General features: G+C 37.0%; 2 protein-coding genes across 4 annotated transcripts; both read right to left on the bottom strand.

Moving 5' to 3' along the window:
• On the bottom strand, window positions 198–26,710 carry LOC109833781 (kinesin light chain 3). 2 transcript variants are annotated; one of them, XM_020401589.1, is made up of 18 exons: window positions 26,344–26,710; window positions 26,019–26,111; window positions 24,483–24,676; window positions 23,773–23,877; window positions 16,265–16,365; window positions 15,930–16,008; window positions 14,084–14,095; window positions 13,870–13,935; window positions 12,678–12,746; window positions 12,536–12,592; window positions 6,983–7,060; window positions 5,880–5,977; window positions 5,747–5,792; window positions 4,655–4,782; window positions 3,654–3,762; window positions 2,105–2,167; window positions 761–853; window positions 198–629 (listed from the first exon to the last, which is right to left on the bottom strand). In XM_020401589.1, the coding sequence occupies exons 1-18, from the start codon at window positions 26,453–26,455 to the stop codon at window positions 444–446; spliced, it is 1,689 nt and encodes a 562-aa protein (XP_020257178.1). In that variant the 5' UTR covers window positions 26,456–26,710; the 3' UTR covers window positions 198–443. The 2 variants fall into 2 exon arrangements, with proteins under 2 accessions (XP_020257178.1, XP_020257179.1); XM_020401590.1 differs by having other exon boundaries at window positions 761–823; window positions 26,344–26,708.
• LOC109833782 lies at window positions 16,413–18,158 on the bottom strand. 2 transcript variants are annotated; one of them, XM_020401591.1, is made up of 2 exons: window positions 17,869–18,158; window positions 16,413–17,377 (listed from the first exon to the last, which is right to left on the bottom strand). In XM_020401591.1, the coding sequence occupies exons 1-2, from the start codon at window positions 18,029–18,031 to the stop codon at window positions 17,148–17,150; spliced, it is 393 nt and encodes a 130-aa protein (XP_020257180.1). In that variant the 5' UTR covers window positions 18,032–18,158; the 3' UTR covers window positions 16,413–17,147. The 2 variants fall into 2 exon arrangements, with proteins under 2 accessions (XP_020257180.1, XP_020257181.1); XM_020401592.1 differs by lacking the exon at window positions 17,869–18,158 and adding an exon at window positions 17,537–17,675.

Here is a 26,754-nt window from a genome sequence, read left to right as displayed (position 1 = left end):
TTAAGCCCTCTCCGAGTAGATGGGCAGAACGACTTCGTAGGAAATATTGTTTGCATCCTGAAACAAGATATACAAGAAAACCTTGGCGCTAAAAAGCTTACGTCGTCTCGTGCCCGTTTGCTTCACTCCCAGTTGTTTGACCATCTTGATCTATTGAGGTAACAGCAGCAACATGATAGTCTGAGTGATTATATAACTTGAAAAAAGTGAAAAAACATATTTTATATTATTCCCATGAACTGTACACAATTATATAAATAAATGAACTCCTGCAATATACCAAAAACAGGAGATCCCTTTTATTACATTATAACCAGATCTATAGGCCTTGGCAACACACGCGTGCATAGAAACGTGCACAAGCAAAAGCAACAAAGCAACGATAAAGGAATAGAAGAACAGAAGACCAGAAGAATTTAAAGCAGCCAGCCGCCCCAATCCATTTAGTTCCTCCTACGAGGGGAGAGCTCAGCCTCCACATGAAGAGCCTCATCTCTTAGCTCTTTTAGTGCTGTGGACCTCTCATTGTTGCCATCTATGTTTTCATTGACCATAGTTGTGAGGTGCTTCAGGCATGACAGATACTCGCTTTTGACATCCGGAGAATTTAACAAGCATCGTATCCGAGGCTGCATGGTAAACAACATCAACTTGATGCATATGATAATACATTTTTTCCTATCCAGTGCCATTAATAGGGCTAAAAGTAGGAAACATGTAGCATAATTTTTTAGACCATAGGAAAATTGATTATTCGTACCTCTTTAAACATTGCAATACATTCCCGAAGAGAAAGTTCAGCATCAAAAATAAAATTCTTTTCCTGCAAGATATGGGAGACGAAGACAGCTAGCTACATGATAACCATCAAGGATGTTGTGGAAATCATACATCTGGGGGGGGGGGGGGGGGGGGGGGGGGACTAAGGTTGGCCAGTACACAACGAACAATCTACACAAAATCACACATACATACACACAAATAGAAGAAAAGAGGAAGGCTATATCTAAAATAATTGTGTTGTACATTTCTCTAGGATGACTGGTAACTAATATGCGTCATGACTGAGTGATAAACCATGTACCAGCGATTAATGAGGATCAAAATGCAGATAAATCCTTGTACAGATTTATCTATAACGTTACAGATATATGCTCTTCCATTCAACTTTACGCGTATGTTCATTGATACGGATACCACACATGGAGTAATTATTTTCAATGGATTAGCAGTGAAGTACAGTAACCTATACCACCATAAGAAGCTTGATCCAGCTAAATTAACGTGTAATTAGCCACTGACACATAGATCACTAGAGGTTATATTGCAGATGCATCTATCTGTTCATCAAATTTTCTTATAAATTCACTCAAAACCATTAATTTTATGCTCCTCTCCTTTGAGTACTTCCCTATACTTTCCACATATGCCAAACATATCTTGTTCGTTTTGGCAGAAGTATTCCTTCTATATTCCAAATTCAGGGAAAACATATATCTACTATTGGATACTGCGTAAGTTTAGAAAGTGTCTGTACTTAAGTTGTAATTGCATATGAAAAAGAAATGAACATTTACTTCCATATCAAATTAGCAGAGGATGCTGGGCAGATCTCTGATGGTCCTCAAATCATCACAGCTTGACCATGGAAATTTGTTCACAAAATCTTTAGTGTAAACAACCCAGTTAAATAAGAGAATCTTGCATATGACATGTTTCCTATTGGAATGCAGCCACCTATAAAGTTCATTTCTAAATTCTCCGAGATAGACTACAATTTGTAGATCAGTTGTCAACTTGATGTTAACTCTCCAACATTCACTGTGGAACAGGAACGGCATCTATAGGTAAAGGAGCTAGCCATAATAACAAATACACTACAAGGATAGTAACTTAATATCAGCAGTCCTAAAATATTCTTCATACCTAATTTAACACTCAAATCACAACACTTGGAAGAGACCTGTGTGAATTATGTGTTACATCTAGAAGAAACTGAAAACTTTCACACAGCAAAAAGTTAGAACTCCAACAGAATCAAGTTCTTTAAAAGTGCACATTCTGGTGAAGATCGTGTAAGAAGAAAGCATAATTGAAAACTGACCCCTTTCTCTAATAGTTCACATTTTGCGATATCCAGAAGGCCAGCCAAGTCCATTGATTGCAACTGCATGCAAAATATTCCATAATCAAGTTCAGATGATTGGATATGATATAATCAACTTAGATTCAAATCCTTTGGGAGATTGTCACTTGAATGTAATATGTTTTCAGAATCTGTAAGTCTAATTCTAATGCAATGAAAATTTAAGATATCTTTCCTCGGTTTTGTATAAGTTATACACAATGATATTCTACTAGTACACACTTTCTACATTCTTCGATAGATGAACCTAATTTTCTTATGCACATCACAACAAAAAGAAGTTTGCTCAGAAATACAAATTATAAGACATTAAAGATATGAATATTTTATATGAATATTTCATTCGCAGGCCAAACTTCCCATAATATGATATAATATATACACGTAGATAACATTTTTTATCACATAAAAATAAGAAGGAACTCCATAAAGTTTAAGAAGGAGATCTGCTGCAAAAGATAGGGTTTACTACAGGGTCCAAGGCCTGAGTATAGATTTGTTAAGACTTAACATCTTGCTGCCAACCCAAAATCACCTGCAATATTGGTCTCAGATTATTAGCAGAGGGAACTATTGAAAAAAGAGGGTTGGCCATAAATCTTTAGAAATGCCAATTTTCTAGCAGGTAAAACCTGCCCAATTGGTAATGCAGATTAAGTTCATTAAACCAAAGACAAACCTTCCAAAATTTTCCAAAACTGAACAAAAGGTCTTTGAAGAAGAAAGATGAAGGATTTGCTATAGCATACAGGGAATAAGCACAAAACATGAATAGACATATTCTTAGACATGGAAGGCAGTTTTTATTTCTTAAGAATAGAAAGTTACGAAATCATCTGAGCTTACAATCCTAGCAAACACAAAGGCCAATAGCACCTAAGACTTACTGTGAAGTTCCAGAGAAGCATCAGCTGAGTAGATATATGATGCATAGGAAAATATATCATTATATAATCACACAAATCTGCAGTTTGGTATAATGACCAACTTGTAAGTTCTAAGACGTAATCGTTTAACCCTCACAATGTAAAGTAGCACGAGTAGATCAACAAGTAAGCATGTTTATAATGAACAGGAAATCTAGATTTAAAAATATACTACAAGAAGAGTAAAGGAAAGAGAGGACAGATTTTCCTGTGACAAGAAAGCAAATACAGCTTGCCTACCAAATTGAATGGTGCTATCAAGAAGTTGTATGAATTTAGCAATCTTATATTATACAGAGAAGTCACGCATAAGAGTAGCAAAATATGATGTAGCAGGACCTAGCATTAGGCTACTATGGCTTATGATGACTTCAGAATACCAAAAGTTGCTAGAGATACATACAAGGGGAGTAATTTTCAAAAGGCAGAAAATGACAAGCATCCAAGAATGATGTTCAAGTATCAGAATGGTCAGTACTATGAACAAGTACAGAAGTACTTAAATAATAATAAAAAAAACCAAAATCACATCACATTGCCTAAGAAGGTGAAAAGCCTGCAATTTTATTAGGATAACTGACCAGTATCACTAATGCCCTGTGCTGATCCTTCGCACTTCCATTGGAATTATCACTGCTTTGGAGGCTGTTATAATTTTTGCTTGCACAATTCAGAACCGTCTTTGCTATCCTGTCAACAATTAGAAACATACAGTTATTATGGGTGAAGAACGGAACAATCACACTGGGTATACCTTCTCTAATTAGAAACAGACACATTTAATTCTACTCACATGAGATAGTGACTAACACATATCTTCATTTCAATAACCAATCTAGGATAATATGCGTCCATTTCTTCCTGTCCGAGTTTGTCTCCTAGGCATGAAAGCAATTACCTATTACAAATCCCAACATCTTTCTCTCTATATATTTGTTTCCTTAAATTAGAAATGGTAAGAGGTTCCACAATTAATTTGAATACATTCTGTGTAGCCAACAAGATCTTGCTGACAGTATAATCCTAGTCTAGGAATTGTGTCATAGCGTTAGTAAGCACCAAAAAGTCAACTGATTCTTTCTGGGGGAGCTTTATATGGAAAAAAGCATATGATAGACTACACTACGCTTTGCACATCATAAGCTGCAAACGCTGTGTTGACCACACAGCTGGATTCAATGGATACTAGCTGCATCTCAAAATTCCAGCGTACCATCACACTGGAAGTGGTATATTGATATATCTTAGAATGTTTAGTTGCTTAATGATGGAGATATTGGTATGCAGTTTACAGATAAACTGGCCTAAAATAAACACCTTAACGGTGCTTGTAATTGGAATTTAAACATGACAAATTGCATCTACAATATGATACATTCATAGATCCTATTATTTGGATATCCTGTTAGTGTATAAATACCTTTGTTTTTAATTTTATAGACAGATGCCTCAAAATATGCTTCTCTAAAAACAGATGACTCAATTGGACAGGAAAAAGTTTCTGAGAAATCGCGCAGATGTTTAAATTTTAAATAGAACTATGTACACTACATCACTATGAAAAGCAAAAAGCTAATTTTACCTAATAGAGTTATCAACAAAAGTTTTGGCTTTGTCAAGTTCACCTCTTGCTTCAGATATATTAACCTTTCGTAAGTGGTTAGATTTGTGCATAGCTACTCTACCCAAGTGAAGCATATTAGCAGCCACCTGCAAAAGAGAGCATGTTTCAGCATTCAGGAGCTCTATGATTAAAAAGAAAGAGTATATATGGAAATTCAAAAGGTGACCTAAAGTTTATAGAAGTAATATGGTAAAATTCATTTCTATTTGCCAAGAAGACTTTTTTTATTTGTTTTGTCTCATTTCGGATTAAGAGTTGCAACCGTAAAGAGGACCTTGGGTACTGACATAAGCAGTTAAGCACACATAAAAGGATAGAACAGAATCCTCAATAAACTAAAGGAAAGGCCACCATACATACAAAATGAGATATTTGATACCAAAAAATAAAATGCAATACGTCAAGTGTCGACACCATTAAGAATCAAGGACAAGCTAGAGAAGGAAATGACAGTATAGCACTGTGTATAAGCGAACTTTTAATAACCATAGTATTGTACAGTATAGAGCTAGAGTTAGCAGATTTAATGACAAGACAAATAAAGTACAAACTGCAAATAGGATTCCAAATGATAAAGCATGTGTGCCAAGCCTCTGCACAAAATTGACATATGCTTCTTTTCTTGAAATGATCCCTCCTCTTAGAAAGATTAACCCCATTAATGCAACCAGTAATTCTGCTACTATTATATTAAGATGAACAGTCTGTTATTGTTTTCTTTGATTATATATTATAGTTAAGCAGGTTTATAGTGTTTAACTTCAACATCACTAAGCCTTTTCCCGTCAAAATGAACTGGTCTTTGTGGATCACAAGGCTCCATGAAAAACATACTAATTTTCTTTTTGATCAGCATAAATCTACTTAATGTCAACCCTCTGTACTGTTGCCAAATTCCAATGTTGCCTTAGTGGTAAATCAAGGGTTTATCTTAGGAGAGGTCACAGATTCAAGAAAAAGCTGTAGGCTCTGTTATGAAAAAAATGTTGTTATTTTCCTAGCATTTACTCCATAAATTTAACCAACAACAATCATACTAAGAGAACAGACCTGAATATGATCGTGGGGAAGAATCTTTTTTCTGGCCTCAAGACATCTGCAAAAAGCATATTAGCTGCTTTCTTAGCAACAGAATCACAAGTTTTGCAGTAAAATAATGAAACATAGGCAAATAGAACAACACCGTTCCAAAAGATCCCGTGCTTCACTTAAGCTTCCAAGGGACTGCAAAGTCAAGGCTAAACCTTCTGCTGCTACTATAGTATCCAATGACTCCCATCCCTAGTAAACAACTTTTTCCTTTTATTGTTTACTCGTTAGAAGAGTAAAAACATGGCATTCAAGAGATGAACATGATAATCTAAGAGACAGAATTATAATAATAGATAAGGCAGAGTTTTTTTGGGAAATACAATTTAACTAAATGAAAAGGCATACAAATAAAAGTTACATATAAATGAAAACAAATGGGCCTAGATATAAGAGATTTTTACTAAGGCAATAAGAAGAGGCTAGATAGTCAAACAGATTCATTAACATAGATAATGCATAGACCAAATGTTCTATAACTACGCGCTATGCGTTGTTATTGTAAATGTCATGTTATATATCCTGGATATTTCTCTGACACTAACAGTGATAAAGCAAAGTATCATCCTCATAATTAATAAACTATTTAACTTTGGATGGCTTCTAGTAAATATAGCTCAGTGTGCAAGCATTAAGACATTACATTTAGCTAAGAGGATGCAAGGATCTTCGAATTGCCAAACTTCAGGTGCTTGCTCTTCCCAAGCTGAAATCTGCATCCGAACTATATAAAATGAAAGGCCTTTTTCTCTCAATGAATAAGTGGTATTCGTATTTCCACAGCGGGTACCGCATTTAAAAACAAAAACAATTTTTTTATTTGAACTGCACAATACTACTATCCTTATAGGTATATGCTGAACAAATATTTATTGTCACAGAATTGTTATATTGTAAGGTGGAATACTTGTGGACTGTTCTTGTAAATGAAGAACAAGACAACTACTGAACCTTGAAGAATTTTATTTTACCAAACTCTTAATTATATCTAACAAAGTATTACGTTCACAAACCATTATTGTAAAACTGACAATCCTAATCTTTCTTATTAAGCACACTCTCAGTAGAATAGAAAATGTCACAAGTCAGAATCAGCACTTCCAAGGGCAGAATAGCAGAATCAGCAAAGTGGTAGTCAAAAAATGTTACTAGCTATGCTCCTGACGAATGCGGACAATTTCAAAGCATTACATAAACCTTTGAAAGTTCCAGGATATGTAAGATCTTTCTTTGTAGCTTTTCCGCCTCAACTGCTCGGTTAGAACTCAGGAACATCTGTAATAAAAGTAAAGTTCAGTGATATTAAATCAACTCACTGAAACAGATAGCAATGATTTTAACAATAATTAGTTTGCAATGAATTTAGATTGAACGGAAAACAGATAATCATATAACATATCAAGACTTTACTAACTTTTGGAAGAGAAAGTGAGAAACTACAGTAAATTGCCATGTGAAATAGTAACCAACAGTGATAAATGTTTTATATTTAAGAAAAATTGAATCATCTGCAGAAAATGAGGTACAACATATCAACTTTTCAATTCATAAGAACTAGAGTAGAAAGAACATATAAATTTAAACCAAAAATTCAAAAGACTAAACAAGAGAAGAATTTATAAAGTTAAACCAAAATAAATAAAAATTTGAAACCTTTCACGCACTCAAGAAATAAAATGCAAAACCACCTTCTAATTTTTTTTAAAAACTAATGAGCATATGATACGAGTCGCCGTGCGAGCACCTTTGATCGAGAAATTATCAAAGGTGAGTTTGAGAAGAAAACAGCAAAACACACAAGAAAATTCAATTGGCGAAGGAAAATACCTTCTCTAGATTATGAAGAATAGAATATTTCAAAATCTCTCTCTCACAATCTCTCTAAAATAAAGAACAATCTCTCTATTCTCTCTAAACCCTAATCTCTTGATTAGGATCTCTCTTCTATTAATCTGATGTTTAGAAACCCTAAACAATCCCTATTTATAGGTTAAACAACGTGAGTGACAAAGTGGTAAATACCCAAGTCAAACCCAACTAAATTTCGTCTCAAAACAGAATCCAAATTGGCCCGGGAAACCCCGTCGGTCGACTAACATACATTAATCGGTCGACCGGTCGAGGCTCATCGGTCGACTGACCATAGTGCGTCGATCGACCGTCCAAAACACATGTTTCTGAACCCTGTAAGTGCAGGTTTTCGGTCGACTGGGGATGGTTGTTCGGTCGACCGACATAGCTTCATTGGTCGACCGGTGCTAGCTCGTCGGTCAACCGGCCAGAGCTGCTTCGCCAACTTCCTGATTTTCACCGTTTTCCTACTTTTGACCGTTTTCGCCGCTACCGACGACTCCGCTCATGCTTCTATTCTCAAGCTACCATGAGAATCATCTATCCTCAAACTCTCATGATGATCGCTAAGTTCCTGAAGCTGAGAAGAAGATACACCCGTATCATGGCTCCCCCCTTTAGGAACTTGAAGTCCCGTTCAAGTTAGAACTTCAGCTGATAGAACTCGCGAGCCCCTCCTTCCCTATTGAACCATCTGATCTTGCTAGGAACCTGACCTTGACGTCCGATCAAAAACGATTCCTTCGTCTCGCGTCTCGTCGTAATCACATTCCGCTCCAAAATACAATCATCTTTCAGTAGCTCCTCATAAGACCTAACAAACAGCGAGACAAACTTCTTGCTTGCATTCACTAGCATCTTCGTCCGGTTCAACGTCACCAAGTTTCTCTCCTTCGGAAGAGACGCCGAACGAAATATAAACTTCTCACCGTCTTTAGTGAATGTGTACTTCTGAGCCCGTCTTTCGTAGATTGCGTATCTATCCCACAAATACGGATTGCCCAGTATAACCTGACAAGCATCCAATGGAACTACGTCGCACGTGATCTCGTCAATATACGACTCGTGGAGCGTAAATCTAAAAGTGCATTGATTAACTAGACTCAGCCACGTCTCCTTCTGAATCCACCCCAATGGATAGGGTTTTGGATGCTTGACCGTCTTCACACCTAGCTTCTGAACCAAGGCCTCAGATATCAAATTCTTATCGCTGTCTGGATCAACTATGACATCTACCAAACTGGTCTTCACTTGCAACTTAATAATAAAGAGTTGCTCTCTAGGATCTTCGTCCTCCTTCACGGCCTGCTTTCCTGTCATAAGGTTGAGACTGCTATTGGGCTCTATCATTCCTAGGACTTTTTTCGGACATTGTGCTATCACGTATGCTTTTTCTCCTCCTTTTTCAACTCATTCGGCTTCATATGAGGATACTTCTCCCAGCACTGATCAACATGTCCTGTCTTTTCACAATGATTACAAATCAGTCCTGTTTTTCTTGGTTCACCCTTCTTCTTTTCCTTCTTAGGTTAGGAACCACTAGACTCGCCTCTAGTTTGCTTGGCTTCTCCCTTCGTCTCATTGCTCTTCTTCTGTTTGCCTTCAATGGCAATAGCCTTCACGCTCGACTCTGCAATCGACTCAACTGTGAACAACTTTATCTCCTTTCGGATATATTCGTTCAGACCCGTCATATACTTCATAAAAATAGAGTACTCTGTTGCGATGTTAAGGACCATCGTCTGCTGCTGGAACTCTGTGGTGTATTCTTGAACGGTTGATTGAATCTTTAACGCAAGTCGTACCACTTGTAACAACGCTCTTCAAGGAATCCCACTGAGTAGAACTGCTTCCTCAGTAGCTCCTTGAACTTGTTCCACGATACCGTTTTCTTCTCCTACTTATAGTAGGATTTTCACCACGTCAATGTGTGTCCGGATAGATTTAATGTCGCAAAAACAATATTCTCTTTTAACGAATAGTCATAAAGAGTAAAATAGGTCTCCATACGCTCGATCCAATCATCAAGCCTCTCAACGTCGACACTCCCATCATAAACAGGAATCTCAACTTTGAAATCAATCTTCAGATTTTGGTAAGAACCCTTACCCCCTTGATGCGAAATAGTCTTGACGATCTTGACCTCCTCGTCGGAATTTGAATTCTCACTACCTTCATCAGATTCTATAGGTTTCTTTTTGGACCCCGCCGAAGATTCACCTTTCTTTTTGCCTCTGTGGATGAGATCGACGAGCTTCATGAGAGTCGAACTGATTGTCTCGATTTGTTTTTCCATCGCATTAAGCCTCGATGAATTGTCGCTTTCTGTCATCTTCTTCTTCTTTGATTTCTGGACTTCTTCCAAAGACACAAGGATCTCGTCTAGCTTTTTGTATTGCGATCGAGTAAGGATCATACACAGGATACCCCTTCACAGCATCTGATTGCTCTGATACCAACTTGATACGAGTTGCCGTACGAGCACCTTTAATCACGGAATTATCAAAGGTGGGTTTGAGAAGGAAACAACAAAACACACAAGACAATTCAATTGGCGAAGGAAAATATCTTCTCTAGATTATGAAGAATAGAAGATTACAAAATCTCTTTCTCACAATCTCTCTAAAATAAAAAACAATCTCTTTATTCTCTCTAAATCCTAATCTCTTGACTAGGATCTCTCTTCTATTAATCTGATGTTTAGAAACCCTAAATAATCTCTATTTATAGGTTCAACAACGTGGGTGGTAAAGTGGTAAATACCCAAGTCAAACCCAACTAGAATTCGTCTTAAAACAGAATCCAAATTAGCCTAGAAAAACCCCGTCAAGCAACCGACATATATTAATCGGTCGACCGATCGAGGCTCATTGGTCAACCGACCATAATGCGTCGGTCGACCGTCCAATACACATGTTTCTGGACCTTGTAGGTGCAGGTTTTCGGTCGACTGGGGATGGTTGTTTGGTCGACCTGACATAGCTTCATCGGTCAACCAGTGCTAGCTCGTCGGTCGATCGACCAGAGTTGTTTCGTCAGCTTCCTGATTTTCGCCGTTTTCCTGCTTTTGATAATTTTCGCCGCTACCGAAGACTTCGTCCACGCTTCTATTCTCAAGCTACCATGAGAATCATCTATCCTCAAGCTCCCATGAGTATCGCTAAGTTCCTGAAGCAGAGAAGAAGATGCACCCGTATCAGCATAAAGGAATTAAACCCCAGTAAGGACTTTGGTTCCTTCGTCCACTTCAACTAGTGTAATCCAAGTTTAATATGCTCATGTGTTGATTACTTCAATCAATATGCATTCTAGAGATTTTTTTAAAAAGAATTCTGATACTTACAGAAAATATTTACGGAACATTTTCTGCAAATGGCCAAGAGAACAAAGAATTATGAACATTTATGTAACTCCATTAATTTATAGATGCACAATGTAAGAGTCAAACTGATAGGATTTACTTTAGGGCCAATTGCACTGTACAAGGGCAGATTTAATTTATCCCCAAGGGGTGCAATTGCATCCCTAGATTTTTGTTATTAGCATTGTAAGTCCTAGTAATTTTTTACAATCTCTCTCCTCCCACCCAAATTTAAAAACTGAACCCTAATCTATCTAAAAGCATTAAAGAAACTAGTAAAACCAATTTAAATTTCCAATAATAAGATTCTGTGGGCTCAATTAAAAGCCCAAAACTACTCTAGAAATCCAAAAGTCCAAAGCCCAAAAAATAATACAAAATATAATTCAATAATGCTCATAAAGTGTACCGACTACCAACTGCATTCCCATCAGGTACTATTTTTCTATATAATACATCCCCCCCCGCCCAAAAAAAAACGCGACGGCCACCCACCCCCTCCAAAAATTCTGGTCCGCTGACCGGTACTGTATATGCGTGAATAAATAAACATATCCACAGGTTTCTATAATTAGATCTCCAGGACTCTAGTCATAGGCAATATAGTGTAAATACAATTGCATTTTATAGCTGCATTGTTTCCCTCAGAGGCAGGAAGCCAGCAAAGACACTTTCTCGTGCCTGACTAACTTCACCATCCTATATTGTACCAGTAATTCTCTACGAAATCATGTAACATCTTACATTTAGCTCCCAATACTTGGATACTTATCAAATTCTGTAACAGATTGCGAAAAGAAAGATGCATCGAAAGCCTTCCCTTTAGTATGGGGATGAGGCTTTATGGCCTCTGACATTTGTGTTTGCTTTTGTAGTGTATTATTATCATGGAAACGTTATTAATATTTCCTATATGGGCAAGTACAAAAACTGGATGGTTCGTTTTTTTTCCTTTCTGAGTAACTTCCTTATGCCTGAACAAACTCACCTCTATTATGTCATTCAGGTGGTAAAGGCTTGTAGTTCGCTCCAGTAATGACATATATAGACCATACACACATAGAACAGTCAACACATATGTGCTCAAGCATCAGGCACAAGAGCATGCATGAAAGATGCAGGCGTTGAAGTACCTAAATTGTCATCCACAACGAATTCTTTCTAACTGATGTCCTTCAAGCAACTAGTATGATATATGCATATAACAACTCAGAGGTATTAACAGTGGGTGGACAATACCACAAAAAAGGCACTCATGAGTCATGTATATAGATACAAGTAATGATAACCAAATCCATAGTGACAGTACCATGTCCTAGACTCCTACTCAGTTGGCATTATGACCTTTTCTTATCGATCTTTCCACAGTGCAATATTTTGTACAAGAACAATTCTAAAATCCATTTTAATTGATAAGAGAATAATGCACAGCTGATTTCAGCAAATTAGCTGCACTCTTACATAAAATTCACACATGCTGTCCCTGATATCATTCTAAACACGAATGGGGTCTTAAGAAAGATATAATTATGTATTACCTGCGAAAGGTACCTCATCCTCCGTATGCAAGTTGTTGTTTCCCCAAGACCTCCTTCCTAAGAAATTGGAGTAATAAAGAGTGAAATGTCTAGGATGCATTTAAAGTATTATGATTGCATGAATTTAAATGCATTGAAGAACCTCTAAAATTTTAATAGACTCTTCAACAATAGTCTCAGAGTCCTTTACTTTTCCTAGAAGATGCAACACCTGCAAAAAATAAAACGGCCTCTAAGTTACTAAAAATATTGAATGAAAGAAAGGTTTTGATAAAAACTAATAGAACAGATAAAAGTAAAATCATCTTATGGAAACAATAAGAAATTCTTTGCTATAAGCTGAACTATGTTCGAGTTGTGCTATAAAAAGAAGAGCACATGAATTCCATTTGGATAGACAAAGCTGATGCTAAGGTCCTGTCATTTTCAATCCATGTCACAAACCAATGTTGAGTCTTGATTATCATATCCAGGCTCCCTTCGGTATTTATGTGGATATCAGATGTTTAAACCATATGAAAGAATAGTACTCCAAATGTAGAAGAGGTATGTGGAAGTCCCAGGTTCCACTTTTGCAAATTTCACATGACATAAGATAGCAATATCACGTCATTCTGCAATCAGAGTTGGCACCAAAAGAGAAGAAAATTCTACTGTGACTGATGCATGTCTTTAATAATTCAATGAACAATTATACTGCAGCACTAGAAGTCAATGCATATCATTTTAGATTTAACAGGAAACATAAGAAATTGAGCTTTTGGGATGGATTTACAAGGGAAAAAGATATGGGCCAGGAACCAGGTGATATAACTATATGAAATTATTATTAACTGCTCTCAATCCAAGTTATAAAAAAATTGAAATCGCACAAATACATTTTCCTCTAATGTTATAGATATAAGAAATACCATGTTGTATGGTTAAAAAAAGAATCATGTGACATTTGGGAATTGGATAACCAGCAACCTAAAAGCATACTTGGTGATGCATCAAGACAATGGCCCTTAGGAGCGTACTTGGTGATGCATCAAGACAATGGCCCTCAGTGGTTTACACAATGATTCAATTAGACGTGAAATACAATATCAATCAGTGCCTCGTGTAGGATCCATCATAGAGCTGCTCAACTAATATCAACATGTAATAGAATATAATGTGTCAAAAAAGGGTTTTAACTGGAACATTTAAACCATTACCATGAATACTTCTACTGTACTACACATAGATTTATCTTGTAAACCATACAGATAAAACATCCGCGTATAGTAGTATTTTTGAGATTGATGAAGTAAGGATAATGTAAAATCCAGATTGGAGAAAGAAGAGATTACCATTCCAAGATGATACATGGTATTGGCATAATCTGGATGCCCATAGCCTAAAACACGTCCTTCTATCTACATAAAACAAGAACAAGTACCTCTCAAGATATTATAATCTTGAAGTCAAGATGTCCAATGTCCATATCAGAAAATCCCTTAAAGTAGGAATTTGATTTTAAAAGGAAGGGAACCGCCATGACAGAGATGAAGCTTTGTTTAATACCTTTAAAGCTCGCTGCCAAAACAAACAAAAACAAACAGTAATCAGTAATTACAAAGGCACTGCAGGACAACACAATAACTTTTTTGAACAGTAAACTTGAAGATAGAAAATGCAATGTAAAAGAAAAAGGGCAAATTTCTAGTAATATAGTGAATAAAATTCAATAGGCATTGGAGAAGCTCCCAAGGGAGAAGAGAAGGAATGTTGCAGTTGGAACATAATTAGGAAAATGCAGGAGATCGTTAAAGAAAATAATGAGCTAAAAATGGGGAGTATAAAACTTATTGAAACACAATGAAGGGATCCTAATAAGCACAAATAATCTATCATTAATCTTAGAAGCAAACAAATTAACAGCCTTGACCCATCTCTTTTCTCCCTATAGTGGTATTCTAATCACAGGTTTCTGTATATTTTAATCAATCCTTTCTACATTAAAATGAGTATAAATTCAATCTAATTAGAAGTCCCATTTATATCTGAGTTTTTTTTCCTCATTCTAATATAAAAGGAAAGGTTTGATCAATTAATTTACTAGTTATAATCAAATAATATTCAGTTAGCACTAACTTTCCTTTTTGATAATTTTAAAATCAGTTAGCCATCTTGATGATTAATTAGACAATATTAATTGACTTGGAATTCATATTTAATAAATAAATTTAGGAGTCCATAAAGTAGGTTGGATTTTCTTGAAAGTTGAAGTTCTTTCTTTATTTTCTTGTCTTGTTTAATGGATAAAATCAGTTAGCCATCTTGATGATTAATTAGACAATATTAATTGACTTGGAATTCATATTTAATAAATTAAAATCAGTTAGCCATCTTGATGATTAATTAGACAATATTAATTGACTTGGAATTCATATTTAATAAATAAATTTAGGAGTCCATAAAGTAGGTTGGAATTTCTTGAAAGTTGAAGTTCTTTCTTTATTTTCTTGTCTTGTTTAATGGATAAAATCAGTTAGCCATCTTGATGATTAATTAGACAATATTAATTGACTTGGAATTCATATTTAATAAATAAATTTAGGAGTCCATAAAGTAGGTTGGAATTTCTTGAAAGTTGAAGTTCTTTCTTTATTTTCTTATCTTGTTTAATGGAAGAAACAGCTTTTTCACATGTATAGTACATGCATTTTCTTAATATATAATACTAAAACAAGATCAGGTAGAAGAAAACAATAAAATTAGAGGGTAAAAATCAAATGTAAACATGATGTGAGTGTTTCTACGCAGCTTCCAGCCTATTGTCATTACGAATAGCCTTTCTCTTATTTTGGGAATTTTCCACAGAACCACGGGTGGAGATCAAATCATTATGTAAAACTCTATAAAGATATCAAATAGATGGGCATGGGCAAAAAAGCCCTTTCATTGTTGGATGACTGGGAAGCAGGAGCTGTAGGGTCATGTCGAGTGTTGGTAAGGCACATAAAAGAAAAAAAGGGACAAAAAATAAAGTGAAGTATACACAAGTACAAGCTTTGCTAACGAACTAAAGTAGTCCTTTAGAACTCCTTGAACGCTTAAAGAACAACATTGCAATAGGGAAATGCCCTTTAAGGGAATCTAAAGTAGTCAGCTGATATGGCACTAGGGGCTATGAAAGGATGCATAGAGCACACAGATATGATAATGAAAAATGTGATATTTTGATTTTTTTTTCTTCACATTATATACTGAAAAATGATTTAGAAAGAGGCATGGATGTTTAATATCTTCCTAAGTGGAGAAAGAAATAGCTACACATGTTTCCACTTACCATGCAAAAATTATGAAACACTTTAAACAGCTAAGTGCAAAAATAGTGAAGATTTAGTTATCTCAAACACTCATATACCTCATAACACTTTTGAGCCTGCTCAAGTTTCCGCTGAGCAAGATAAAACTGCCCAAGGTTGTGTAAAGCAGCCCCTACTCTGCAAAAACATGTGGTCTCAAAAAACAAAAGATGCTTGCAACATGTACGTAAAGCAACAAAAATGATAAATGAAAGGAACACAATTACTTCTCAATGGAGGGCATTAAAAGTTCATTTATGTTCATCGGATGTTTCCTCCTTAACTGACTATAGGTTCACAAACACTTAATTTTCAGGTTTTCGGGCCATACATATTCATAAGTTTATACAGTCTTATGAGAGTATATGTTGCAAATAGAATAATAACGACAAACCTTACGTCATCACTGCCAAATGCTTCCTCCAGAATACTTATTGCCTCTAAATATAATGGCTCAGCTTTCTCAAATGCCTTCCTCACTCTGTAAAATTCTGCCTGCAACACCCAAGCATATAGCAATGAGGTTTCTATATGCAGCAACACGAAGGGAATGCAATTTGAAGTCACTTCGTATAGACATAACAGGTTTAATGTGATGTTTGGTGAGAGCAAAGCTAAAGACTTGTAACTTTGATTCGATACTACTATGGCTGCGGACCGTCATAAGATCAACAGAATGAAATGACTCACATCTCCTTCTTTGGAGTTCCTGCATAAACATGCATCAAGCTGGGATACCAGACAGCACTTCTACTGTGGGAAAAGTTTATGAACCTCAGATCATCAATGACGCTCAAATTGAAACAATCTAACTCTTCCGAGTTGCTTAACATGGAGAATATGATCATTTGCTTGTTTGCGTTTTTCATGCAAGGGTTAATTTCCTTTATAGCTATATGGTACTGCTGTCTTTTTCTGCCTAAAATCAACAGTTGCATATTTTTCCCAACTAAACCATTGTCATGTCTTACACACACACACACATAAGTAAGCTTAGTACAAAAAATGCTCCTCTAGTAGTGTATGACTCATACAATTCCAAGAGTGCCACAAATAGATGAGGACCCCAGAAGTGCATAGCATAGACAAAATACAAAATATGAGCCATAGCCAAATAAGACTCCTGAAAGTTAAAACAAAAAAGAAAGCTAAACAGTAATTAGTGACCACGTCTACAACCAACTCCCATCTTATCTTGCCAGATGAGAAGTTGCACAGCCAAAGGAAGTTCATAGAGATCATAGTAGGAGTGAAGTTCCTCAAGCTTCGATAAGTAATCAGCCAAAAATTTGTGTCAAGGTAACAATGGTAGACAGAGAGCTGCAGCTTTGAGGTAATAATTCATTTCTTTCCATTTTTGATGCAGTTGCCAGTAAGAAGCATGTTTCCAAATCAAGGCCACAAGGTGTTTTTGTATCAGTCTGGGCACTAGTAGGATGCAAGCAAAATGCACCCGTCGATAGCGCAATGATTTCTCCTTTCAGGCCAGTTCCTTTACCAGCAGGACCTGCAAAAGCCCACAAGAGGTCAACATTGTGGTCCCGAACATGCCCCCAACAGCAAGGTTATCAAGAACCGTCAACATTCAGACTACAAGCTCCCTCAGTTGGGGGTTTCCAAGCATGTGAAAACACACGTTTAACATTGGGCGATCTTGGGGTAATACCAATAGATAGGAGAGAATCCATGCCATACTTAGAAGATTTCATCAATGGTTTCACAAGATTATCCACATGTTGTAAATTGTAATGCATCAATGACCACCAATCTCGCATGCATATGATTTTTCAACATTGCACCGTAGATGCTTACTATTAAGGAAGTTCCGGATTTGATGGCAAATAACAATGCAAGCCAATCTCCCCATGATAGAGAAGTGAGAGCTTCCCTTTCACTTTTTAAACCACCATTTAATTCTAGTATGAATAGACTGCTGAGGTAAGTATGGGACTGCAAAGAGTACACCAAATTATGACCAAAGGGAGGAAGCGAGCTCACTATGCACAAATAGCTGGTTGAGGGATTCGGTCTGGTGATTGGCACAACAAACACACTTCGAAGCAAGGGAAATTCCTCTCCTTTGCACGACAGATTCCATAGGGAGGATGTTGTCGAATATCAACTTATGAGCTTCGTAGATGCAGGCATGACTGAAGACCATATCTCATGGAGATCTTTAGAGGCATCATGATGATCACGAATTGAATGTCATGCAGATTTAAGTGAGAATTTTCCAGCCAAATCAGGTTTCCAGTGTCTCAGATCATTCTCCTCAACAAGTTTGGGAGCAGATTCTAGCAAGGTATGAGCAACCTCATGGACCAAGGGAGAGGTAAGAATATTGAAATTCCAAACCCTGTCAATGATAGAAATCTCTAAGTTTAACATTGGTATCCTCATCATCACAAAGGAGATCAAGCTTAAACTCAGCGTGCCATTGGTCATACCAAAAGGAGATATCACCCCTGCCAACTGTCCATGCACAATTATCAGAAAAAACATGCTTCATAGATAATGTATCTTTCCATTAGTTCAAGAACCTCAAAGGGCCATTCCAAGCCACAAGGAACTTTGAGATTTTGTATTTGGCACGCATGAAAGAGGCCCAAATAGAATTGGAATTGCACACAAGCCAACATTGTTTTAGAACGAAAGCTTTTTTCACATCACTCAATTTTCTAATGCCAAGCCCCCTTCATTGCACGGATAGCATAGTTTATGCCAACTAAGCCAAATCTTATTTTGCAATACTCAGAAGAGCCCCAAAGAAACCTCGCTATAAGAGACTCATTAGTCAGCAACACCTACTTAGGGACAGCTGTGGAAGAGATCAACTAAATAGGCATACTGCACAATACATGCTTAATTAGGACGAGTCTCCCAGCAGAGTTAAGTAACTTAGATTGCCGCCCATGTATCTTTTCCTAAATTCTATCAATCAATGGCTGATAATAGACTATTTTCCTTTTCCCAGGTCCAATATGCACACGCAAGTATTTTATGGGAAAGGTACCTCTTGAGAACTTGGTCGTTCTAGCAACAACTCTCACATGAGAGAGAGAAGCTTCCTGAGGCAAGAAAAATTGACTTTTGGATAGATTGATCAGTTGTCCAGAGCAAGCCTGATAAATATCAAGGATATCAAGGATATTAAGCACTTTTAACGAGGATCGATGTCATCTGAAAATAGCAAATGAGCTGAGCACCTAGCCATAGTAGCATAGCAAGTTTCGTCAGGTAAGCAATTATTCAGGGCCAAAGAGAGATTCTCCTCAACAATAATGAAAAGACTTGGGCATAAGGATCCCCTCGTCTTAGCCCTCTAGAAGATGGAAAATAACCCTTATACACTCCTTGGAACACCATCGAGAAAGAGCAATGACAAACACAAGTTTGAATAAGATCAATCTAACCTTGAGAGAAGCCAAATCTTTTTAAAATTCCCAATAGGAAATCCCATTCATGCCCATCATAGGTCTTTTGCATGTTCAAATTTAGAATAATGTTAGGATAAGGACCTTTTTTGTCAATCTCTCTACATATTTATTATGCTAAGAGATATTATCAGAAATGCTCCTCCCTTTAATAAAGGCACCTTGGTTTGAAGAGATGATATGGGGCAAAACACCAGCTAGTCTTGAGGAAATGGCATTAGCAAAAATATTGTAAAACAATAGTACAAAGACTAATGGGTCCGAAATCATTAAGAGAGATAGGGGGATGCTTCTTGGGGATCATCATCAAAAGAGCGTGGGATAAAGTCTGAGGTAAACTTTTCCTCCTTAGTAATTCATTAGCAGCGTCAAGTAAGGATTGACCAACTACATCCTACATGGAAGTGAAAAATGTAGAGGAGAACCCATATATCTCAGTCGCACTATCAATAGGAATACAAAACATAACAGTTTTTATTTCATCAAATTCAAAAGGCCACATAAGCATTTCATTAATATTATCATTCACACAATGGGGAATCGAATCCAAGAAGTCCCTATCAATAGAATGAGATTTAAAGGAAAGCAAGTGGCTGAAATACTTAACAGCATCATGAATAGCACGGGGACCATCAAGAGTATCATTATGTAAGCAAGAAATGGAATTATTCTTAGCAAGGGCTTGTTTACTACAAAATACCATGGAGTCATGGACGAATTTAGTGTTAGCATCACCTTTCTTAATCCATTTGATTATCGATTTCTCTTTCTAAAAAAATCTCCTCTTATAGGCAAGCTTCCCTCCATTTGGCTCAACAAGCATTTAGACTGGAGTAAATCTCCTTGTCCCATGGAATTTATAAGTTAGCATCCAAGGCCCTAATTTCAGCATACGGAGTAGCCATCCTATCAAAGATGCTCCCAAAGGTAGAAGAATTCCAGCTTTTAAGACTACCTCTGAGCGCTATTAGTTTGGAGTGTAAATCATCAAGAGGAGATAGAGTATGATTTATTCCAAAGTGAGGATACTACAATATGAAGATTTGGATGTCTGCACCACATCCTTTAAAATATCCACATCATAAGACTAGAATTAGTCTCAGTATTCCAAGATACATGATGGAACAATGGTCAGGATACTCTCTAGGAGAGAAGCAGGGATACCACCATTAAGAAGCCAGTTAGAAGATAGAAGAACCCTATCAAGAACTTGCCAAGTGCGATGTATGCCCTCCATATTGTTACACCAAGTGAACTTACCACTAGAAGTAGGAATATGGGCCATTTGACAATCTTCAATACACATATTAAATTCTTTCATCGCAAACGGCTGAGGCATAGCTCTTCCCAGTCACTCATCAAGGCTTCTAATAGTATTAAAATCACCTCCCCATATCCAAGGGTCAGTAATACTTGAATGCATGTCACTTAGATGTTGCCATAAATCTCTTCAAAATTGGACAGTGTGCTTCCCATAAATAACTGAAAGAGAGAATTGAATGCCAAGTACCTCAGCAGCCACAACAATGCACTGAGTAGACTTCAGATTGATGTCAACTTTAACCCCTTGGTTCCACAAAATCCATATTTTTCCTCCCAGCTCCTCCTCAGATATCCAGTTAGAAGAGTCACAAAAGAAATGAAAATTTCTAATATAGGTATCTTTCACAATAGGCACCATGAAAATTAATAAGACCTATGCGCATGAATGATCTGTCTACAAAAACCAAAGGTCTCACAATTGTCGATACCTCTGGGATTCCAAAAAATAATATTTACATTATTATGTACACTTGACATAAGGATCACGGGTTGGGAGGATGGGTCCTTCCTATCTCTGAGTTTGACAGAAAGGGGCAGATTTAGAAGTTTATTATTTCACTTATTGCTTGCAGATGGGTTGGAATTATTTCTCTCTTATACAAGCAGTTCATTAGGGTTTTCTTCAAGTAAGTTATCAAAGCTGTCTGGTTCAGCATCATTCTCTTAACAATCAGTGTCAAAAATTTCAATTGTGACAGAGGCATCATCATCAGGGTCTTCAGCATCTTGAAGGGAGGCAAACGGGTTACTATTGTGAGCACGTTGCAAAAAGGATGAATCAGAATCTGAGGCATCTTGATTGGGAGAAATATGGCCCTCATTGGTAGAAGGAATATAGGAGGGAACAGATTCAGAAGACTCATCATGATTGGGAATGGTAGTATCATCTTGTCGAAGAGCATGCTCCTTCAGGAGTTCAATTAGAGTACCTTGAGCTCTAGCTTGCTCCAGTTTGTAAGCTTCAACATCATGAATGGTCCAGAATAGGTCATTGATTTCTTCATGGTTTAGAAGATACTGCACCCAAAGATAGCTTTTTCTTTTCCTTTTTCATTGATGCTTTTGAGACATTGACTGCTAAAGATTTTCCTTTGGGATCTGGATTATTAGGAGAGGACATGGTGGTTTTATGAGCATGTTTATGAGGGTGGTCGGATGATAAGGAGCTATGGCCACCACAAGGGTATTAAGGCAGACATCAGATGTGCCTGCGTCTATATCATTGACAGGATGGGAGGAAGGAACCACGAGGACTTGATTAGAGGGATAGACCACTTCCTAGGCAGCAACCACCTAATGAGGGTACGCCAAGGCAAAATGGAGGGGATTCTTGTTGATTTGAGAAGGGGCAAACCTAGTAAGATGAGGGAACGAGATCACTTCGGCATTCTGCTGAACACTTGGAGGGCTTATCAGCAAAGCAGGAGATTGCGCCTCAACAAATGATGCAAGCACCGCCACTTTCTTCTTCAGGCACTCAGGAGCATTATGGCCTTCCAAATGATGGTGCAATATTTCAGCAGTCTCTCATAGATAATTAGTTGGCAAAATCCATCATATAATCCCACCCAGATTTGAGTAGGTCTCTTTAAGTCAATCTCCACACACATTTGAGCCACACTAGGTCTAGTAAGAGTAGCAGTGGGTTTGTCCAAGCACAAGAATCGACCAATGCGATTTGCAACAGCTTCCAAAAACTCAGGAATGAAACATTGCAGAGATAACTTCGGTAATGAAACCCAAACAGGAACATGACAAGCATCTTCCTTCATGTAGCATTAGTTATGCCATCTATAAACTTTGTAGTAGAAGGATTTGATAGAGTTTAGTGGGCGGGTCTGTACCTTAAGAGATCATATTCATCTTGAAATAGAAGGAGAAAGCACCTTAAATTCTGCTGTCGATGATCTATTTTTGATCTGGTCAACAGTAAGAGAGCGAGGGAGTGAAAATACAGAAAAGGGTGGATGGATGGGTGACAGAGATGGGGGATAAAGAGTGCAAGGGAACACCATTTCTTCCTAGATAGACCTTCTAAGGGTGAAAAAGTCAAATATTAGTCACTTGGATGGTGTGTGCTTAGGGCCCAATAAAATAACTTAGGGCTAATAAGTGACTAACTCACCATAGTACAGGGGGCACACATTTACAATTAATCCTTTAATTAAAAAACCATATGCAGATTAAAGAGAAAAGAAGAGGCTACAATTCTTGATTGAAATTCAACCATATGGCAAAAGTAAATGATTACAAAGAAATAGCTCCCCAAATTCACTTATTGAGAAAAAAAAAGTAATTTATCATTCCAAGCACTTCAATATCATGTAACTAAAGATAGGTACATATACTTACAGACAGTCAAAAGCATCAAGCTTCACGACCACATTTAATTACTTTTAATATTTTCTTAACCGTAACTAATTGACTACAGTCTGCCAACATACACATACACTCTCTGTTTAGGCCATGTCAATACATACAGTTGCCTAATTTTATCATTGGAACCTAGTAACTTATCAAATTTATAATCCAGACTACCCAGCAAATACCATGTATAGAAAACATTTAGTTTCATCATTTAAATCAACTTTTAGTATGACTATTATTTTAAAACTTAAATAATGACCTCCGCTGTGTTTGCTCCACTGTAATGGATTGAATCAACAAACTTCATGACTTTTCAGTTTTCATGGTCAACTACTTTAATCATTAAAACCTTACTGTGGCTTTCTGTGCTCTTTTTTTTGAGATCTTTCTGTGAACTTCTAATATAATAGTTTAGTCACCACATGATGTATGTTGTCCATATATTTATTTTATTTACGTGTTTGTCTTACTAATAGTTACGTCTATGTAATCCCTTTTTTTAGATTTCACCACATCACCGTGTTAGTATTCTGTAGTCATGCCCCATGTCTGTCAATTGTTCCTATAAATACTTCACAATGCCCCATGTTTGTCAATTGTTCCTATAAACACTTAACAAATTTCCAATTTCTAGAAAATGTTAAGAATTCTTAGTTGACAAGTCTAAATCATTTATCTAGTCCGTCAAATGGGTTTTCAAACGGTTCTTGTAAAATAAAACAGAGATAATTGCTCCAATAAGAAAAAAGAAATGACATGTAATTCCCAAGAAATATACCAGGTTGTTATATGATGATGCAACATGTGGATCCCTAGGTCCAAATCCTTCTTTAGCCTCATCAATAGCTGATCGAAGGAACTTTTCTGCTTCATCTATTTTACCCTACAATGAGAGAAAATATTTATTGATATTATGTATAGGACAGAGCATGATTTTATAGGAAAAAAAGTATGGTACATTTTGATGTGCGGGGCAAAATTTACGACAACATAGGGCATACAAATCAAATCAAGTACTCCACTCTCATAGTGGGGTTGAATCTAATCAAAGGAAGAGTTATATACTAGAACCCAAGCAAGCCACAGTTAGGCCGTAAAACCTGAACCAGGACCTTTTGCAACTAACTATACCTAATAATCTTTGTTTGCTTGCCTCAGAGTCTAGGTTTCTCTCTTTCTGCTTCTAGCCTAGACTCCGCAGGCATGTCCTATCATCTCTTGTCTAACTTATTGGTAGTCTTAGTTGATCAAATACCCATGGGAAACAGAAAGAGGAGCACATATAATGAGATTTTAGTCTTAATTATTTGAAATCTGTGATGAGATGAAAGAAACACATTATCAAGTTCGGCTTTGCTAATGTTATTAGGGCCATATTCTATATTTGTCTATGGGGTAACTTGAAGTGGAAACTCAATCACAGTTCTTATGTTGTCAAAGCAACAGACAATAAAGAGAAAGAAATGCAAAGGGTACTGAATTACTTACTTTCAGAAATAGCTCCCTCCCCTTATCAGTGAAAATTCTCCACTTAATGGTATGTGAATTTGAAACTACTGAACCATCTTCAATTCTGCGTAGGCCAGTCACATAAGCCTCCCCTTGTTCAGTAGCAGCAATAGGTTCAGCATCAGAAGCAGTTTCAGCATACGCAGTGTTCACACCAAGACCAACAAAAACCGCTGCAATACCACAAATTCAAAATAAAAATGAATACCATCGTTTATAACATTATACATCTAGGTTCATACTAACTTATTTCTATGGAAAACTGAATAATACAAGAGTTAAGGAACAGTCTGAAATACTCAAGTTTACCTCCATCATTGTATATAACATTATACACCTTTATGCATAAGTTCATTCTAACGGATGACAAAAAAAGCTTGTGAAGGAAATTTTTACTGCTTATTAATAAAGTCACTTGTTCCGGCTTATGTATTCCTCTCTTCCTTTTATTTATTTATATTTCTTTATTTTTGTTTATCTCAATAACCTCCTTCCAGTGAAAACATCAGCTAACAACCATTAGCAAGATAATTGTACAAATATACTTAATAGGAATCATAAAATCATTCTAGCCTGATTACCTCTTACTTGCTTATGACGTGAGATCAGCATCTTCCAAATAACAATTCTTGGGGAAACTCTATACTCTCATTTGTCCATTGCATTTCACCATATGAGCACCATCTATATCGAGAGTTCTTTTCTTTGATTGCTAGATCATACATCTAGAAGTTTGCCATCAATCAACAGATTCGGAAATATAATTCCATTTTATTTTTATTTAACCCAAAAAAATGGTATTATAATAATACATCCAATTTTGTCTTTATCTCCATTTGTCTATGTACGTCCACGTGGGTATATGTGATACTTGTATTTTGGCAGACGTAACCGTAAGAGTAGCAAACTCGAGCCTCATTTATAGGAAGGATACACATATGCAAAAGATTTAATTTTAAAGAGTTTACTAGGAAAATAAATATTGAATTCTACAAAATCCAAAGAGACAACCCTTTGCATCCACATTTTGTTTGAAGGATTGAAAATAGACTTCAGCCAAGAAAGAGTAGTCCGGTGCACGAAGCTCTCGTTATCCACAATGACCGGGGATATATGACGTTCAGTATCATAGTAAAGAATTCTAAAGCTTAACTAAAAAAGTTTACGACTTTCAAAATAATGATTGCAAACAAACTGACATCCAGGACGAAGCAAAAGTGGCAGTGTCTTGTTTAAATTCATCAAGTCATCTAAACACGAGTTTGCCAAGATGAACATTTGGTGATAAGTTCATAAACGAGCGCAGGGGTCACCCCGAACATATATCCCTGATGCGGAACTCAAAAAATCTAGCAAGTTCCAAAGATCAGGCACAACAACTGCCACCCACAGGGTGTTATACATCCGAAATCAAGAAAAAAGTGTCGTCATAGCGAGTGAAATTAGAAGTGAGTTTAGCTTATCTGAACCATTTAATCCACACTGCACACTGATTTTACACGTCAGAGAATTTACCAGTAGGCCCAGCAAACACGAGCGCCGATATCGGATCCCAACGATGCTTGCTTGCAGAGGAATTGGAACCTCGCCGGCTGAGCCCAACAGTACCTAGATCAGAATATAATATGGTTAGAATTTTACAGGATGTTCTTATCTGTTCATCCTTTTGGATGTTTTACCAAATTCGAATAAAGAAGCTCAATTGGATCGCCTCCTTCGTTTTTGAAACAATGCATATTTTTAGAAAGCAACGCATGCGTCATGCTGTGCGCAGGTTCTTACCACATAAATGAGACATGAATGAATTAAAAATTGCATTAGAAAGGAAGAAAGAGATTACTGAGAAAAGAAGCGGAGGAATCATTTAGAGGAGAACTTCGAGCAGCGGTGGCGAATTGAGGCCGAGGCCGGAACCTTCTGATGAAACTCAGAGCTCGCTGAATTGATGCCATTAACAAAAACCTAGAGGGAGAGAGAGAGAGAGAGGAGAGAGGAGAGAGGGAGAGGGTTAGGGCTTTAGAGGGGGTTTAGCGGTGGAGATCAAGACACGATCCGCTAACCCGGCCCAAATTAATAAGGGAAGGCAATTAGTTGGATTCGGGTCGGGTAAAACTGTAGTCACACCCAACTCGTGGATTCCTTAGGCCTCTCCATCTCCGAAGCAGCAGCAGCAGCCTCGTCTCCGAGCGCCCACCGAAAATGCCCACGTCCCTCAGAAAACCTGCGCGTCAATCTCCTCGCTTCAAACTCG

This window comes from Asparagus officinalis, chromosome 3 (genome assembly GCF_001876935.1).
Source record: "Asparagus officinalis chromosome 3, Aspof.V1, whole genome shotgun sequence".
In the NCBI taxonomy this organism is placed as follows: domain Eukaryota; kingdom Viridiplantae; phylum Streptophyta; class Magnoliopsida; order Asparagales; family Asparagaceae; genus Asparagus; species Asparagus officinalis.
The sequence above is the reverse complement of the archived record's forward strand: the minus strand, read 5'-3'. Positions and strand labels throughout refer to the sequence as shown.

What these genes read in the sequence shown, in the direction of transcription:
- LOC109833781 (XM_020401589.1), bottom strand. Translation starts at nt 26,455, where the DNA reads ATGGCATCAATTCAGCGAGCTCTGAGTTTCATCAGAAGGTTCCGGCCT. An exon ending in CCATGTATCATCTTGGAATG is followed by an intron (nt 12,747 to 13,869) that starts GTAATCTCTTCT and finishes TATTTTTTGCAG; the next exon opens with GTGTTGCATCTTCTAGGAAA. An exon ending in TTCCCCACGATCATATTCAG is followed by an intron (nt 4,783 to 5,746) that starts GTCTGTTCTCTT and finishes TCTCTTTTGCAG; the next exon opens with GTGGCTGCTAATATGCTTCA.
- LOC109833782 (XM_020401591.1), bottom strand. Translation starts at nt 18,031, where the DNA reads ATGGTCTTCAGTCATGCCTGCATCTACGAAGCTCATAAGTTGATATTC. An exon ending in CAACCAGCTATTTGTGCATA is followed by an intron (nt 17,378 to 17,868) that starts GTGAGCTCGCTT and finishes GGGCTTTTGCAG; the next exon opens with GTCCTGCTGGTAAAGGAACT.